This window comes from Microcaecilia unicolor, chromosome 2 (assembly GCF_901765095.1).
Source record: "Microcaecilia unicolor chromosome 2, aMicUni1.1, whole genome shotgun sequence".
In the NCBI taxonomy this organism is placed as follows: domain Eukaryota; kingdom Metazoa; phylum Chordata; class Amphibia; order Gymnophiona; family Siphonopidae; genus Microcaecilia; species Microcaecilia unicolor.
The window spans coordinates 659,270,548-659,289,622 of NC_044032.1; the positions used below are offsets into that span (position 1 = coordinate 659,270,548).

At 47.3% G+C, this 19,075-nt stretch overlaps 1 protein-coding gene across 2 annotated transcripts in view; it reads left to right on the plus strand.

The window, feature by feature from the left end:
- The window catches only part of SEC24D (SEC24 homolog D, COPII coat complex component), a 547,880-nt gene that overhangs the window by 503,447 nt on the left and 25,358 nt on the right, over positions 1-19,075 (plus strand). For both annotated transcript variants that reach the window (XM_030191796.1, XM_030191797.1), the window contains exons 18-19: positions 6,067-6,205; positions 9,589-9,707. In XM_030191796.1, the coding sequence (XP_030047656.1) occupies positions 6,067-6,205; positions 9,589-9,707 (258 nt within the window). The remainder of the gene's footprint in view (positions 1-6,066; positions 6,206-9,588; positions 9,708-19,075) is intronic.

Here is a 19,075-nt window from a genome sequence, read left to right on the forward strand (position 1 = left end):
AGGAGGGAGGTGGTTGCCTTGTAGTGATCTGACCATGGTGTGATTGTCCATTTTGTATCCCTGAATATGAGGTTCGCTTCTGATGAAAATTTATGAGTTATGATGTCTAGTGTATGTCCTTTTTTGTGGGTGGGTTGCATGTTAGGCCAGTGGATTTCCCATAGTTGGAGGAATTCCTTGCATTCGTGTACTTTGTTTGAGTTGGTGTTTTCAAGATGGAGGTTTATGTCTCCTGCTATGAGGACATTTGGGAGGACAGACAAGTATTTGATATGAAGTCTGTGAAGTGGATCTGTGCGTCTTGCCAGTTCGTCGGGGGTCTGTAGAATAGGGTTATGTTTAGATGATCATGTAGGTTCGGGTGGGTGACTCTGACTGTGGCTATTTCGAGTTGGGGGAGGATTGATGCAGCTGTTGTTGTAACTGTGAATTGGGATTTATAAATTATGGCTATACCTCCGCCTCTTTTTTCCTTCTCTTGTCCAATGAGTGATTTTGTATCCAGGCGGACACAGCTCTATGATTATCGGGTCTTTGGAATTATGGATCCAAGTTTCGTTGATGAGAAGGAAGTCAAGGTTATCTTCAGCTATCGATGTAGTTTTTTTGATTATTGATCTGGCGTAGGTGTATCCTATTTGTATTAATTGGTGTTGTTTTCTTGGGTTCGGGTTTGTGGTGATTTTTATCAGTTGTCTGTTTTCTTGATGTGCTGGTTTGGTGTCTTCTTTTGATGTCCTCTGTAGGTGTCCATGGGCGTTAAGTTTGTAGTAGTTTTTGTTGTTTTTTTTGGGTGGACATTGTGTGTGTGTAAGTGATGTGTGATTTGTGAGTTGTGGGGTTGTTGTTGTCTGTGTCGAAGGTTGTGTATGCGTGTAGGAGCGGATTCATCACCCATTATGAAAGCTTTGGGCTTAACGTTTCTCTGGATTGCTAATTTTGCATATATCTCTGGTTTAAAATGGATTACATTATCTTGTGGATATATGCTAGTTCATATTCCACTGTGTATTGACCCTTTTTGTGTACCAAGTATTCCACAAAAGGCATTTTTGGTCATCATCCTTCATCATACATTTAATTCTAGTTATATATTTGTGTCAGTTGCGCTATTTTTTATTTTCTTGCTCTTTTACTATGATCTACCCTAAAAGGAGCGCCTTATGAATTACTTATGTGAACGAGTGCCATCACTTTGTGTTTGGCGCCCGTTTCTTCTTTAAATTTCCGATAAGAACTGGCGTTTGCTTCTCTTATTGGAACTGCGGTTGAAACTCTGCGATTCTATCATAACACTGTGAGTATTCCCACTCATTTCACTTGTACTCTTTCAGCTCATTTGAGAAATAGTCTAAGTGGCTTTTTACCCCAGGCTTTTTTCCCGCTGCATTGACATCTTTGTAGTCTGGGTGAATACCCAGTGCTCCATTGCTCACTCTAACAGAGGTACAGCTGTTATGAGATGTATGAATGTGTTTTAGACTTATTTTTTTTAATAATACAGATATGCACAAATCGCATTGCATTTCCCATATGTAACTTTGTTCCCCCCCCCCCCCCCCCAAAAAAAAAAAAAAAAAAAGCCTTTGCCACATTCCTCCTTCCACTCGTTTTTTCCTGTTAGCTTTTCTTTTTGCTGATTGTTTTTCATTGTAGCCACATTCTTTATTCTGTCCCCTTACCCTTTCCCTCCTTTTTTTCCTTTTCCACTTCCTTTTTTTCCCTTGTCCTTTCTTCATCTCTCCTCCCTCTCATTCCCCCCTTCTCTCCCTTCCCCCTGATTTTTTCCTTTTTTCTTTTTCCCCTTTCCTTTTTCTGTTTTCTTCCTTCCACTCCTGATGTGCCATTTTGCCTTTTTTAGTTTGATTTGCATTTGCAACTCTTTCTATTATTGATGTCCATCAGTGAATTGTGGATTTTTACCTACTTCTCACTCTCACAAATTATCTGCATTGCCAGTATAATGAGTCAATGTATAGGAATTGAATGGGCTTCCTCTCATTTGCATACAGGAACCACTAGAGTGGCTTTGTAAAAAAAAAAAAAGCCCTTAATGTGAAACGGTGGGTGTCCTATTATTTATTTATTTATTCATTCATCTTTTAAGTTTTTATATAGCTTTTGTATGCAATTATGTTATTGTTCTTATTTTGTTTGTATATTATTTAACCCCTGATGCAGACGCTGTGCATGCTGAAACACAGCTGTGTTGGGTCATCCTGTAGATGTTGGTAATGCTGGGAATAAAGTTCTCTCTGGTTCCATCAGTGGACTGTTTGCTCCACTTTTGTTTTCTTTTTTCCATTCAGCAAGATCACATTCTATATTGTCCTTGTTTTTAATTTTTCGTTACATACTACCCTTCCCTCCGTTTTTTTTTTAGTTTTTATAAATTCTATCTCACAGTACTCTGCGGTTCCAGGTTGTGGCCAGTGTTTCCTCCAAGGAGAGTCCTGATGTGTGCAAATTTTTTTTCATATGAGCAACAAGTTTTAAAAACCAACAATTTTTGAGTGCTAGTATTAGCAATGCATTTCTGTATACAGTGGGGGAAATAAGTATTTGATCCCTTGCTGATTTTGTAAGTTTGCCCACTGACAAAGACATGAGCAGCCCATAATTGAAGGGTAGGTTATTGGTAACAGTGAGAGATAGCACATCACAAATTAAATCCGGAAAATCACATTGTGGAAAGTATATGAATTTATTTGCATTCTGCAGAGGGAAATAAGTATTTGATCCCCCACCAACCAGTAAGAGATCTGGCCCCTACAGACCAGGTAGATGCTCCAAATCAACTCGTTACCTGCATGACAGACAGCTGTCGGCAATGGTCACCTGTATGAAAGACACCTGTCCACAGACTCAGTGAATCAGTCAGACTCTAACCTCTACAAAATGGCCAAGAGCAAGGAGCTGTCTAAGGATGTCAGGGACAAGATCATACACCTGCACAAGGCTGGAATGGACTACAAAACCATCAGTAAGACGCTGGGCGAGAAGGAGACAACTGTTGGTGCCATAGTAAGAAAATGGAAGAAGTACAAAATGACTGTCAATCGACAAAGATCTGGGGCTCCAAGCAAAATCTCACCTCGTGGGGTATCCTTGATCATGAGGAAGGTTAGAAATCAGCCTACAACTACAAGGGGGGAACTTGTCAATGATCTCAAGGCAGCTGGGACCACTGTCACCACGAAAACCATTGGTAACACATTACGACATAACGGATTGCAATCCTGCAGTGCCCGCAAGGTCCCCCTGCTCCGGAAGGCACATGTGACGGCCCGTCTGAAGTTTGCCAGTGAACACCTGGATGATGCCGAGAGTGATTGGGAGAAGGTGCTGTGGTCAGATGAGACAAAAATTGAGCTCTTTGGCATGAACTCAACTCGCCGTGTTTGGAGGAAGAGAAATGCTGCCTATGACCCAAAGAACACCGTCCCCACTGTCAAGCATGGAGGTGGAAATGTTATGTTTTGGGGGTGTTTCTCTGCTAAGGGCACAGGACTACTTCATCGCATCAATGGGAGAATGGATGGGGCCATGTACCGTACAATTCTGAGTGACAACCTCCTTCCCTCCGCCAGGGCCTTAAAATGGGTCGTGGCTGGGTCTTCCAGCACGACAATGACCCAAAACATACAGCCAAGGCAACAAAGGAGTGGCTCAGGAAGAAGCACATTAGGGTCATGGAGTGGCCTAGCCAGTCACCAGACCTTAATCCCATTGAAAACTTATGGAGGGAGCTGAAGCTGCGAGTTGCCAAGCGACAGCCCAGAACTCTTAATGATTTAGAGATGATCTGCAAAGAGGAGTGGACCAAAATTCCTCCTGACATGTGTGCAAACCTCATCATCAACTACAGAAGACGTCTGACCGCTGTACTTGCCAACAAGGGTTTTGCCACCAAGTATTAGGTCTTGTTTGCCAGAGGGATTAAATACTTATTTCCCTCTGCAGAATGCAAATAAATTCATATACTTTCCACAATGTGATTTTCCGGATTTAATTTGTGATGTGCTATCTCTCACTGTTACCAATAACCTACCCTTCAATTATGGGCTGCTCATGTCTTTGTCAGTGGGCAAACTTACAAAATCAGCAAGGGATCAAATACTTATTTCCCCCACTGTATAGCACAAAAACATTTTTGTGAGCAGCCATGTAAAATCTGTAAGTAACTCTCTTAATATGTATGAGCAATCACTCATGCGCTCCGCTTAGAAGAAACATTGGTTGTGGCCTTGGCTTGTTTTCGGGATCAGCTCTTGCATTCTTCCTTGGTGGCCCATCCAGAAATTGTTTGTTTTTTAAAGGGGGTCATATATCTTCAGCCTCCTCTTTATTCCCCATGTCCTGAATGGAATCTACTACTACTAATTGACATTTCTAAAGCGCTACTAGGGTTACGCAGCGCTGTACAATTTAAACATGGAAGGACAGTCCCAATCTCAACTTGGTGTTGAAGTTGCTGCAGTGAGCTCTGTATAAGCCTCTCCAGCACATGTCTTTTAAGGATCTCACCCTCAAGTCAATATTTTTTGTCACCATTTTTTCTGCTAAGAGGATTTTGGAATTGCAGGATCTTTCATGTATGGATCCTTTTCTCCATTTTTCAAACGCTGGGGTTACTATTAGAGCTGTACTCTACTTTCTGCCCAAGGTGGTTTCCTCCTTACATTTGAGCCAACCAGTGTTTTTCCCTTCCTTTTGGTGGGAGGACTGTGGACAGGAGTTTTGCTCCTTGAGAACCCTGGATGAGCACCACATTCTTTTGCGATATTCAATGAATTTCGACAGTGACCACCTTTTTATGCTGTTCTTGGAGCCTAATATGGGTGCCATGGCATCCAACGCTACCAATGTGAGATGGCTCAAGTAAGGTATTTCTTCTGCTTATGTCCTGGCAGGCAAGTCTCCGCCAATTTCGCCAAACACATTTCTACCAGGGTGAATCGCAGGCCGTTTCCCTTGAGGAGATTTGTCACTCTGTCACCTGGTCATCTTAGCTTATCGCCTGGATAATGCTTTGGGGCATCTGTCATTTCAGCCACAGTTTCTGTGTCCCACCCTACTTGAGGACTGCTTGCTACATCCCACAATTTATGGACACATCTGTTGTGGATGTAATGAAAAGAAAAATTGTTTTACCTGTAATTTTGTTTCCTTTAATCACAACAGATGAGTCCATAAAATCCATTCTGTCTGATTTCTCTGTTAAGATGTGTTTCATAGATTGTTCTTCAGAGTATGTGATGATGGAGAAGTTTGTTGGTTATTATAACTATGTTTCTGCTTTGATAGTGAAATCAGAGTTCATTTTGTTACCCTCTATCTCCATCTGCTGGTAGACGGACATAACCCACAATTTCAGGACTCGTATGTTGTGATTAAAGGAAACAAAATTATCAGGTAAGACATAATTTTTCCACTTCTGGACTTGGTAGCATGAGATCTTGCTACTCCCTGAGATTCTGCCGGTTATTTGTGACCTGGATTGGCTACTGTTGGAAGCAGGATATTGGGTTAGATGGATATTTGTCTTACCCAACTGACAATTCTTATGTTCTGAGCTCTGGGAGAGCTCCTGTATCCCAGTAACATGTATGGATGTCCCTTTGAATCCTGCTATCTGTTAACAAGTGAGAAACTGCTTTTTAAAATTACCCTAAAGTGTACAAGCTTACTGTGTTTTAGTTGAATAGGGGCCCCAATTGTCAATGGCATGTTCCCAAAACACCAAATGGGAGAAAACCCATAATAGAAAAAAAATGCCTCAGTACCTGTATACCGTGCACTATAGATGTGTAAATCTAGGTTCAAACATGCCAAGAATTGTAAGATGAATGAAATAGAAATAATTTATAATATTCTAGGTACAGTAGTAAAATGTGTGTCTTGACTACATTCTAAGCTCCTTGTACTAGGGACTCTTTCATGTGTAACTGTGCAGCTCTCTGGATGTCTAGCAGCACTATAGAAGTGATAAGTAGTAGTAAGAATCCAGTGAACTTCCCTTTTGGAAAAATGTTGATGGATTTTCTTTTTTTGTTGCGGTTATAGTGTGCTCTGCTATATACCACAGTTGGAGGGCAGCGACGCCTCCTCCTTCACAACATTGGCTTGAATTGCAGCTCCCAGCTAGTGGATCTATACAAGAGCTGCGAGACTGATGCTCTCATCAACTTCTTTGCCAAATCAGGTAAAACCTTCCTAGTTCTACAGAGGTAGCAACTGTTATTGTCTCTGTGATAATAACTGGAATTGCCCAGCATGTCTCAGTGGACAGCATTGTGCAGTCTTTATAAATCTCCAATGGGATCAAAAAGAGGGGGGGCCAATCACAGGCTTCTTGGAGGTAAATTTTAAGACAGTTTACTGTCTTTGCATCAGCTTTTTTTCAGCAAATATTTGCCAGAAATTAATGCACATTGTAAATGGGGGGTCCGCTTCCTCCTCTTGGGTGGAGCCAGCAAGCCTGCAGGGCTCCCAGGGTACCAGGACAGAATGCTGCTGATACTGAGACTCAGGGCCAAAGTATTTTATTATCAAGGCAATTTCATACAAAAATCATAATATATTCTTTAAAACAAAAGGTACAGCCCTCTTAATATAGTCTTCAAAAGAAAAAGGTACAGTCCAGGTCCCAAAATCCCACAGCAAACGCTCAGCTCCTCAAGACCTCGGGTCTTCTATTAGGGCATTAGCTTTCCCTTCCCCCTCCTTCAGAAGGGTTTAGTAAGAGTTCAGCACATGTCCAATATAGCACAACAGTTCAGAACAAATCTTCATGGACAGCCTTTGCACATCACCTGCCTTTTCACAGCTCAGAAGGAACCCTGTAAGGAGCAGGGTTGGCAGTTTCTCCCACCTCTCAGCACCACGCCCTGGTGTGGCCTCCTCCACTGCCTTCAAGTGCTGGGTAGGGCAACCTTTGAATTCTCCCACTCCATGGTAGCTGGTTCCTCTCCCTTAGGCAGCTCTAGTGGCAGGCTACTTCCTTCCTCCACATACTCCATGGAATCTCTCTCTCCATTCATCTCCCCTCTCTCCTGGTGACTGAGAGCCTCCAGGAAATCTGCTCTCCCCTTCTCACAGCTGGGGGGAATTATATACTGATGGCGAAGCCAGGGAAACTGAGCTTCATCCTTCCCTCTCCCTCTAGTGGGGAAGGAAGTAACAGGTTCACCCTGCCTCGAGCCATTGCTCCCCCTGCTGGGGCTGGGAATCCATTCCATCTCTTTAGGACTACTCTCCTCACTCATTCTTGCAAGGACTTCTGGGACCCGTAGTTCTGGGCTCAACTGCTTCACTGGGGAATCTCTGGGGGTTGTCTTGTCACAACATACATTTGAAAATCCAGTCCCCATGTGTTGTTTACCTGCCCTGTCCCTGGGAACACCTCCCTTCAATCCAGCTACATCTGTGTTTGAAAATTGCATTCATTCAGTCAGCATAAAGATATGCAATGAGCTTCCACTGCAGACTGATAAACTACTGTTTACCCGGTTAAGTGGCTTTGAATATTTTCATTATTAACTGTTTTAAAGACCAAGCAATGATATCATGAAGTCTAAAGCAATATTTCTTGAAACTTTCAATGTGTAATCCTTCAATTGGCCAGATCTCATGATTAACTTGTGACTCATTTCTGAGTCTATCAATTAGGGCTCTTCATACTAAGCGTTTTTTCTCAAGGATATAAAGGGGACTGTTTGCAAAGGGGTTTTTCATGTGCCTCTGTCAAATCTGTCTGACTCCCCTCCCAGTGTGGGGAAAGGAGTTGGTGCTGGTGGCAGGGTCATGGCGGTTCTCAAAACATATTATTTATTTGGATTTTGCTCACACCTTTTTCAGTAGTAGCGCAAGGTGAGTTACATTCAGATACACTGGGTATTTCTATGTCCCTGGAAGATTCACAATCTAATTTTGTACCTGAGGCAATGGAGGGTTAGGTGACTTGGCCAAGATCACAAGGAGCAGCAGTGGGATTTGAACTGGCCACCTCTGGATGTCAAGACTGGTGCTCTAACCACTAGGCCACTCCTCCACTCCATATAGTGTACCTGGGAACTTTTGGCCTATTTCGATTGTAAGCTCTTTAAGCAGGGACCGTCCCTCTATGTTAAATTGTACAGCGCTGTGTAACCCTAGTAGCGCTTTAAAAATGTTAAGTAGTAGTAGTATTTAAAAGCACTTATCCATACAGTGGCAGCCAATATATGGGTAAATACCTTATACCGTGAATATTTAGCAACATCCAAATAGTGACGCTGAACATTCATACAGACCGTCCCAGCACAATCCAGATAGTGTCAGAGGATTGGTTGCACTGATGAGCTATGGTGGGAGGCCTGAAATGCTGGGGCCACCGCGGGGATGGTAGGCTGGTTCTTCTTCCTTTACCTATGAAGAGGTTCTAAGAGAGGACCTGCTGAGGGGAGAAGAACTTCACTGGTGTATCTTACCTGCTGAAAATAGCATTCAAACTTGGGAAAAGGTAAATTTGGGGTTCAATAGGTAACTTCATTGTCTTTTTTGTTAAATTACTCTACTTATTTAGCAAAGTCAGTGTAGACAATACTGTAACCTTTTAAGTCTCTGTTAGGATTTTATATAAATACTGTTTTAGAGTCTAGTTTAATATTTTAGGTTGCATTTTAGAGTTTGGCATGAGATCAGGTTAGAGCACAGATACCAGTTGAGGGAAGCATCTGTTTAGTGTTTATCTTAGAGTACAGCTTAGTCACTGAAAAAACTAGGACGCAAGGAAGGGTCAAATTTGTGTTTATCTGGTGTGAAGCCCTGCCCAGTGCATCCACCGCCATTTTCCAGACGGTGTCGATGGAAGAGGAGGGAGGCCACCTCCCTCCTTCAACTGAAGGTAGGAGGGTGGGGAAGGGCCACTAGACCACGAGGTGGGGGGGGGGGGATTGATCCCTCGGCCCACTGGGCCACCAGGGACATCTGAGGGATGCGGGGGGGGGGGTTCGGAGGGCTGGAGACCCCTCCCCCCCCCCCGGATCTCCAGCCCCCCCAAGCTTGTCGGGGGGGGATGGAGGGACTGGAGGTCCACTGGACCTCCAGCCCCCGTTTCTCTGGGCTTGGGTGGGGATAGTTGGGGTCTGGTGGTCCCATGGACCTCCAGTCCCTGTGTCTGACAGGTCTGGGCTTTTGACAATCCAGACCTGTCAAAGAAATGCGGGAGGACAATCCTCCCACACTTCTACCCCATGATCAGAGAGAATTGCGTGCTTAAATTTGCCCGCAATTATCTCTGATCATAGGTGCGGTAAAGCCCCGCGATGCTCCAGCGCTATTTTTAGAGCGCTGTTTGGAACAGCTTGTGGCTTTTGGTCATCTGCCCATCAGTTACTTAATACAAAGCAGATACTTTGTCCAGGTTATACATAGTGGCAAGAAAGATGAATTGCTGGATATACTTTGAGAGTTTAGGAATTCAATTATTTGAAACAGATCAGGAACAATATAAATGGCTAATTTTTGTGGAATCTAATTGTAAAGCCTGTTTTTGTAAAATATAGGTGACAGCATGATTTTTTTTTCATTGTTCTGGAACTTTAGCTTATAAAGCAGTGCTGAATCAGCCACTGAAGACGGTCCGAGATGTGCTAGTTAATCAGTCTGCCCACATATTGGCCTGTTACAGGAAGAACTGTGCAAGTCCATCAGTGCTAAGCCAGGTGAGTGTCAGCAGCCTCAGATTCTGGAGTCCTGTCTTGTAATATATGATGGCTACCCCTGTACTGACTGATAAAGATTATGTAGTTAGAGAAGTACCTGCCACACCTTGCCTAAATTTAACACTTCGGGGACTTAGTACAAACTGCATTCACATTTTCTGTGTTTAGGAACAAACATTGTTTTGTATTTTTTACACTTTTAAGTAATGTGAAGAGAATAGTGGAATAGCAGAAGAATACTGAAACTGGCTCTTTAATGTCTGGTATCAGGTCCTGTAATAGGTTATTAGGCTGAAACAAGACCAGAGGTCTCTGAAGATCTGAATCCAACCTTTGATTATCCAATAGCTCTTTCCAGGCACATAGGCGGTCGGTGGCCCAACTGTTTGGGGAGGCTAAAGGGGGCGAGGTTAGGGGTGGGGCCAGGGGTGGAGCTTAAATCCATAATTGTCTGATAACACACAGAAAAAATAAATAAATAAAAATAAAAGTCACAATTAATACCTTTTATTAAATTTAGATATTAGATATGTATCATATGTCAAAGAATAAAGTGGTTGCTCAAAGCATATTCTAAGCACAATCGCTCAACTGCAAAACACTATGCACAACTTTGTGCGAAAACACACTCAGAACCTTACTGAACCATAAATATTACACTGGGCAGAACCTAATACACCAATATACCACCCATACAGAAAATGCAGACCGTCAACAATATGAAACAAGGGATCATATCATCACAATTCTCATGTAGAGCCACAAAACACCCTAATTCATGTTTAATGTGGGATAAAATGCCATAAATAAGCAAATAAATATAAACTTTTAATGTTGAGCACCTGATTCTCAAAGTGGACATTTTCTACCTTTGTTGTCTGGTTGTCCAATTCTGCTGCTATCTGTTCTCAGTGCAGGTCAGGAAGTCATCCTCGTTAAATATCCCCCTGGCAACCCAGCCAACCCCCCCTCCCCCTGCTGTCCCAGCAGTAAGGTAAACAAACCATAAACCAATTTCTACAATTGGTTACACAAGGCTAGAGGGCTTTCACTGCAGCTCCTGCTGTGAGGATGGAGGTAAATCAACAATTTAAACCTCTCAGAGCACAGCAGGGGAGGCTTAGCCTGTCCAAGCCTCTTATACCGGGCGGGCGCCTATGTACAGGCAGCTTTTATGATTTGATCAGTCTGAGCCAGGGGTATGGCAGTCATTGCTCTGACTAGCAGGTAAAATCATTTTGATAAAGATTTCAGATCAAAATCAGTAAGCTAGTTGTGATTTCAAATCAAAATTAATCAACAAATGATTTCAAAAATCATTGTCTTTCAAAATATAACAATATATTCTCCGAGGACAAGCAGGCTGCTTGTTCTCACTGATGGGTGACGTCCACGGCAGCCCCTCCAATCGGAAACTTCACTAGCAAAGTCCTTTGCTAGCCCTCGCGCGCCCGCGCGCACCGCGCATGCGCGGCCGTCTTCCCGCCCGAAACCGGCTCGAGCCGGCCAGTCTTCTTTTGTCCGCACTCGGTACGGTCGTGTTTTCGCCGTGTCGAGCCCCGGAAAGTCGACCTCGCGCGTCCAATTTGTTTTGAGCGTGTTTTTTTCCTTCGGGAAAGCTTTACCTTAGTCGGGAAGTGCTCCGGAAACCCCCCGCCGGGTTTCGTGTAAATCCTCCCCGTACTTCCAGCTTTTTTGCCCCGGTAAGTTTTCTTTCGTCGTCGGGGAAGGCCTCTTTTCGGCCTCGGTCGAGATTTTTTCTCCCTCTAAATTTTGGTGCTTCAAATTCCGCCATTTCGGCTTTTGATTTCGCCGGCGTGATTTTTCCGCCCATGACATCGAAGCCTTCCAGCGGCTTCAAGAAGTGCACCCAGTGCGCCCGGGTTATCTCGCTCACTGATCGACACTCGTCGTGTCTTCAGTGTCTGGGGGCCGAGCACCGCCCTCAGAACTGCAGTCTGTGTTCCCTGCTTCAAAGGCGGACTCAGGTAGCGAGACTAGCCCAGTGGAACGTGTTGTTCTCGGGCTCTTCGTCGGCATCGGCACCGGGATCCTCGAGTGCATCGACGTCGTCAGCGTCCAGACCATCTTCCTCGGCCGCCCCTGCATCGAGTACATCGAGGCATCGGGCCTCTGCATCGGCGCCGAGACATCGGATAGCTGCATCGACGTCGGTGGTACCAGGACCTCGTCTACTGATGTCGTCGGACGGTGGTGCATCGGGTGGAGTGCAGGTGAGGGCTGTCCATTCCCCTGCTGGTGGCGGTGAGCCCTCGGGTGGGTCTCCTCCTACCCTGAGGGCTCCTGCGGTACAGCCCCCCCGAGATCGACCTTCTTCTGTCTCGGCCCCGAGGAAGCGACGGATGGATTCGACGTCCTCCTCGTCGGTGCCGGGGAGCTCCGGTGACATGCTTCGGAAGAAATCGAAGAAGCATCGACACCGGTCTCCTCCCCGTGTCGGCACCGAGAGCTCTGGGTCGCCGAGGGAGTCGGCACCCAGCAGGCATCGGCACCGAGAGGACCGCTCACCCTCTGTTCAGGAGGTGTCGATGCGCTCCGCTCTGGACAGCCCGGAACAGCCTCCACGCTCGGAACAGGTACTGACGTCGACGCCTGCATCGACCTCTCAGCCTTTCTCTGCAGCCACTCTAAACGAGAGCCTCCGGGCCGTTCTCCCAGAGATTCTGGGAGAGCTGTTGCGCCCTACCCCTCCGGTACCGGCGGTGCTTGCGCCTCCGGTACCGTCGAGCGTGGCGCCGGCTGGCCCATCGCCCAGGTTGAGGTCCCCGACGTCGGTACCGCGTGCGGTGCCGACCGCGGCCACCTCCCAGGAAGGCTCCCCGACTACGTCGGCGGAGGGAGCTTCGCCGATGCGGGCGAGGGAGTCTACCTCTCGACGCCCCCATCGTGGACGGGGTTCCACGGAGTCGAGCAGGGCGAGGTTGCAGACACAGGTCCGTGAGCTTGTGTCTGACACCGAGGGTGAGGCCTCGTGGGAGGAAGAGGAAGATCCCAGATATTTCTCTGACGAGGAGTCTGAGGGTCTTCCGTCTGATCCCACTCCCTCTCCTGAGAGACAGCTTTCTCCTCCCGAGAGTCTGTCTTTTGCCTCCTTTGTCCGGGAGATGTCTACGGCCATCCCCTTCCCGGTGGTTGTGGAGGACGAGCCCAGGGCTGAAATGTTTGAGCTCCTGGACTATCCTTCTCCACCTAAGGAAGCGTCCACTGTTCCCTTGCACCATGTCCTGAAGAAGACATTGCTTGCGAACTGGACCAAGCCATTAACTAATCCCCACATTCCCAAGAAGATCGAGTCCCAGTACCGGATCCATGGGGACCCAGAGCTGATGCGCACTCAGTTGCCTCATGACTCTGGAGTTGTGGATTTGGCCCTAAAGAAGGCTAAGAGTTCTAGGGAACATGCTTCGGCGCCCCCGGGCAAGGACGCTAGAACCTTAGACTCCTTTGGGAGGAAGGCCTACCATTCCTCTATGCTCGTGTCCAAGATCCAGTCTTACCAGCTCTACACGAGCATACACATGCGGAACAATGTGCGACAGTTGGCGGGCTTGGTTGATGCTCTTCCCCCTGAGCAAGCCAAGCCTTTTCAGGAGGTGGTCAGGCAGCTGAAGGCGTGCAGAAAATTCCTGGCCAGAGGAGTTTATGACACTTTTGATGTTGCGTCCAGGGCCGCTGCTCAAGGTGTGGTGATGCGCAGGCTCTCATGGCTGCGTGCCGCCGACCTGGAGAATAGAATCCAGCAGCGGATTGCGGACTCGCCTTGCCGTGCGGATAACATTTTTGGCGAAAAAGTCGAACAGGTGGTAGAGTCTCTCCACCAGCGGGACACCGCATTCGACAAGTTCGCCCGCCGGCAGCCTTCAGCTTCTACCTCTACAGGTAGACGATTTTTCGGGGGAAGGAAGACTGTTCCCTATACTTCTGGCAAGCGTAGGTACAATCCTCCTTCCCGACAGCCTGCGGCCCAGGCTAGGCCCCAGCGCGCTCGCTCTCGTCAGCAGCGTGCGACTCAGCAAGGCCCCGCGGCTCCCCAGCAAAAGCAAGGGGCGAGCTTTTGACTGGCTCCAGCAGAGCATAGCCGACATCCAAGTGTCAGTGCCGGGCGACCTGCCTGTCGGAGGGAGGTTGAAAGCTTTTCACCAAAGGTGGCCTCTCATAACCTCCGATCAGTGGGTTCTCCAAATAGTCCGGCAAGGATACACCCTCAATTTGGCCTCAAAACCTCCAAATTGTCCACCGGGAGCTCAGTCCTACAGCTTCCAGCACAAGCAGGTACTTGCAGAGGAACTCTCCGCCCTTCTCAGCGCCAATGCGGTCGAGCCCGTGCCATCCGGGCAAGAAGGGCTGGGATTCTATTCCAGGTACTTCCTTGTGGAAAAGAAAACAGGGGGGATGCGTCCCATCCTAGACCTAAGGGCCCTGAACAAATATCTCGTAAAAGAAAAGTTCAGGATGCTTTCCCTGGGCACCCTTCTCCCCATGATTCAGCAAAACGATTGGCTATGCTCTCTGGACTTGAAGGATGCCTACACACACATCCCGATACTGCCAGCTCACAGACAGTATCTGCGATTTCAGCTGGGCACACGCCACTTCCAGTACTGTGTGCTACCCTTTGGGCTCGCCTCTGCGCCCAGGGTGTTCACAAAGTGCCTAGCTGTGGTAGCAGCGGCGCTTCGCAGGCTGGGGGTGCACGTGTTCCCATATCTCGACGATTGGCTGGTGAAGAACACTTCCGAGGCAGGAGCCCTGCAGTCCATGCAGATGACTATTCGCCTCCTGGAGCTACTGGGGTTTGTGATAAATTACCCAAAGTCCCATCTTCTCCCAGTGCAGAAACTCGAATTCATCGGAGCCCTGCTGGATTCTCGGACGGCTCGCGCCTATCTCCCAGAGGCGAGGGCCAACAACTTGTTGTCCCTCGTCTCGCGGGTGCGAGCGTCCCAGCAGATCACAGCTCGGCAGATGTTGAGATTGCTGGGCCACATGGCCTCCACAGTTCATGTGACTCCCATGGCCCGCCTTCACATGAGATCTGCTCAATGGACCCTAGCCTCCCAGTGGTATCAGGCCGCTGGGGGTCTAGAGGACGTGATCCACCTGTCCACGAGTTTTCTCGAATCCCTGTATTGGTGGACGATTTGCTCCAATTTGACTCTGGGACGTCCCTTCCAAATTCCTCAGCCACAAAAAGTGCTGACCACGGATGCGTCTCTCCTGGGATGGGGAGCTCATGTCGATGGGCTTCACACCCAAGGAAGGTGGTCCCTCCAAGAAAGCGATCTACAGATCAATCTTCTGGAGTTGCGAGCGATCTGGAACGCTCTGAAGGCTTTCAGAGATCGGCTGTCCCACCAAATTATCCAAATTCAGACAGACAATCAGGTTGCCATGTACTATGTCAACAAGCAGGGGGGCACCGGTTCTCGCCCCCTGTGTCAGGAAGCCGTCAGCATGTGGCTCTGGGCTCGCCGTCAGGGCATGGTGCTCCAAGCCACATATCTGGCAGGCGTAAACAACAGTCTGGCCGACAGGTTGAGCAGGATTATGCAACCTCACGAGTGGTCGCTCAATTCCCGGGTGATGAGACAGATCTTCCAGGCGTGGGGCACCCCCCTGGTGGATCTCTTCGCATCTCAAGTGAACCACAAGGTCCCTCAGTTCTGTTCCAGGCTTCAGGCCCACGGCAGACTGGCGTCGGATGCCTTCCTCCTGGATTGGGGGGAGGGTCTCCTGTATGCTTATCCTCCCATCCCTCTGGTGGGGAAGACTTTGTTGAAACTCAAGCAAGACCGAGGCACCATGATTCTGATTGCTCCTTTTTGGCCGCGTCAGATCTGGTTCCCCCTTCTTCTGGAGTTATCCTCCGAAGAACCGTGGAGATTGGAGTGTTTTCCGACCCTCATCACGCAGGACGAAGGGGCTCTTCTGCATCCCAACCTCCAGTCCCTGGCTCTCACGGCCTGGATGTTGAGGGCGTAGACTTTGCCTCTTTGGGTCTGCCAGAGGGTGTCTCCCGCATCTTGCTTGCTTCCAGGAAAGACTCCACTAAGAGAAGTTACTTCTTTCATTGGAGGAGGTTTGCCGTCTGGTGTGACAGCAAGGCCCTAGATCCTCGCTCTTGTCCTACACAGACCCTGCTTGAATACCTTCTGCACTTGTCTGAGTCTGGTCTGAAGACCAACTCCGTAAGAGTTCACCTTAGTGCAATCAGTGCATACCATTACCAAGTGGAAGGTAAGCCGATCTCAGGACAGCCTTTAGTTGTTCGCTTCATGAGAGGTTTGCTTTTGTCAAAGCCCCCTGTCAAGCCTCCTACAGTGTCATGGGATCTCAATGTCGTTCTCACCCAGCTGATGAAACCTCCTTTTGAGCCACTGGATTCATGCCATCCGAAGTACTTGACCTGGAAGGTCATTTTCTTGGTGGCAGTTACTTCGGCTCGTAGAGTCAGTGAGCTTCAGGCCCTGGTAGCCCAGGCCCCTTACACTAAATTTCATCACAACAGAGTAGTCCTCCGCACTCACCCTAAGTTCCTGCCAAAGGTCGTGTCGGAGTTCCATCTGAACCAGTCAATTGTCTTGCCAACATTCTTTCCCCGTCCTCATTCCTGCCCTGCTGAACGTCAGCTGCACACATTGGACTGCAAGAGAGCATTGGCCTTCTACCTGGAGCGGACACAGCCCCACAGACAGTCCGCCCAATTGTTTGTTTCTTTTGATCCCAATAGGAGGGGAGTGGCTGTAGGGAAACGCACCATATCCAATTGGCTAGCAGATTGCATTTCCTTCACTTACGCCCAGGCGGGGCTGGCTCTTGAGGGTCATGTCACGGCTCATAATGTTAGAGCCATGGCTGCGTCGGTAGCCCACTTGAAGTCAGCCTCCATTGAAGAAATTTGCAAAGCTGCGACGTGGGCTTCTGTCCACACATTCACATCCCATTACTGCCTGCAGCAGGATACCCGACGCGACAGTCGGTTCGGGCAGTCAGTTCTTCAGAACCTGTTTGGGCTTTAGGATCCAACTCCACCCCCCGAGGGCCCTGTTTGTTCTGTTCCAGGCTACACTCTCAGTTAGTTGGTAAATTTTTTAGGTCAATCTCAGTTATGGCCTCGCCGTTGCGAGGCCCAATTGACCAATGTTGTTGTTTTGAGTGAGCCTGGGGGCTAGGGATACCCCATCAGTGAGAACAAGCAGCCTGCTTGTCCTCGGAGAAAGCGAATGCTACATACCTGTAGAAGGTATTCTCCGAGGACAGCAGGCTGATTGTTCTCACCAACCCGCCCGCCTCCCCTTTGGAGTTGTGTCTTCCCTTGAAGTGTATTGTCTTGCTACATACTGGACTGGCCGGCTCGAGCTGGTTTCGGGCGGGAAGACGGCCGCGCATGCGCGGTGCGCGCGGGCGCGCGAGGGCTAGCAAAGGACTTTGCTAGTGAAGTTTCCGATTGGAGGGGCTGCCGTGGACGTCACCCATCAGTGAGAACAATCAGCCTGCTGTCCTCGGAGAATACCTTCTACAGGTATGTAGCATTCGCTTTCTTCTAAAGCTTGTTTTTTATTAAATAGTAGCAGTTTCTCAAACATGTGGTCTGTTAGTCCACATGAACATGGAGTTTCTATCTTCCCAGTTACACCGAACAGTCGTTCTACTGAAACTGATAATGAGATCATTGTATTGACTCTTATGAAGAGTTTCTTTATAGCAGGAAACAAATGCAAACAATCAACCAAAAACTTTTAATCATCAAGGTAGTTCACAGCTTGAAGTTCAAAAGTAACAGAATAATTTGGAATTCCACTAGTCTCCTCTGCCTCTGGCTTGTCGTAACCATAGTCATCGTTGTGCAGTCTTTCTGTGGATTGGCTCAGGGCCTGTCTGTCTGATCCACTAGCCCTCACAACAGTGTCAACAAACAACTGAGTACATAAGTACATAAGCATTGCCATACAGGGGCAGACCGAAGGTATATCAAGCCCAGCATTTTCTTTCCAACAGCGACCAATCCAGGTCACAAGTACCTGGCAAGATCCCAAAAGGTAGAATACATTTTATGCTGCTTATCCTACAAATACATACAAAACCCACTACTGGTAGAACATAAGACTCACAGTGCCAGTAATTTTTAGTTAGTATTGGAGAAGTGTCATACGGTCACTTAGGCAAACTTCTTTAGATCACCAATGAGGTGACAATTTATAATCATCAACCACCTCCAACCTTCCGTGGTATGATGTGAAGTGCAACTGTGTCTCGTGCTCTTTTTTTTCTTATTATTTTCTTTAATTCTTTTTTCTTCTTTCAGTATTATTGTATTTTTCCAATATCTTGCACGTCTCTCTTCTACATTCTACCGATATGACTGCTCTGATGATGTCTTCTTTATTCTTATAATGCCAGAGGCAATTTAGTATAGCTACGGTCCCCACAATAACTTCCACATCTATATCTCTCTCTCATATATTCAGATGATAAGACTGCAGTAATGTTTTCATTACTTAATACTGGAGACATGGAGACGAGTTCATATTACTTATCTGTATGCGCTCTCAGGTATAGCTATTTATCTATCTATCTATCTATCTATATATATATATATACTGGTAAAAAAAGGCCTGTTTCCGAAACCAATGAAACGGGCGCTAGCATGTGGTTTTTTTTGTGTGTGTATGTGTCACAGAGTTATTTTGTGTGTGTGTGTGTGAGTGTGTGAGGGTGCGGTGTGTGTGCAGGTTGTTGTGTGTCTTTTTTTTGTTTTGTTTTCTTTTTTGCTTGGGGGTTGGGGGATGTGCTGTGCTGTGCTGGCAAAGTGGGTTGGATTGGTGTGTGGCTTTGAGGGTGTGTTTCTGTTGTATTGTGTGTGTGTGGTTTTGTCTGTCAAGGAGGTTTGTGGAGGGGGGTCTTTCTGTTGGTGAAATGTAAATGTGGTTGTTGGGGTGTCAGCCTTTGTTGAGTGTTGTTTTTTTTTTCCATGTTTTTTTTTTTGTGTTGTGCTGAGGCAGCAGTGTTGTTTTAGATGGGCGGAAGGTTGAGGAGCACGTTCTTTGTCTGTCGGTATTTTTTGGCCATTTCAGGGCTGCTGTAGGGGAATGCTGGAAGAGAAATGTGCTGTTGGAAGCAGCGCCATCTTTTTCCATTGGGCTGGGGTTCTGGGCATCCTGGAGGTGGGTGACGGCTTGCCTGAGGACGGGGATGGTTTTAAGTTGGCGGAAGGGAGAAGAGCACGGTCTCGGGCCGTCGGGGGGTGATCCGGTATGTTTGGTCCATTTCAGGCCGACTGCAGGGGAATGCTGGAACATTTATGCGCTGCAGGAATCAGCGCCGTCTTTTTCCGGGTGCTCGGGGAA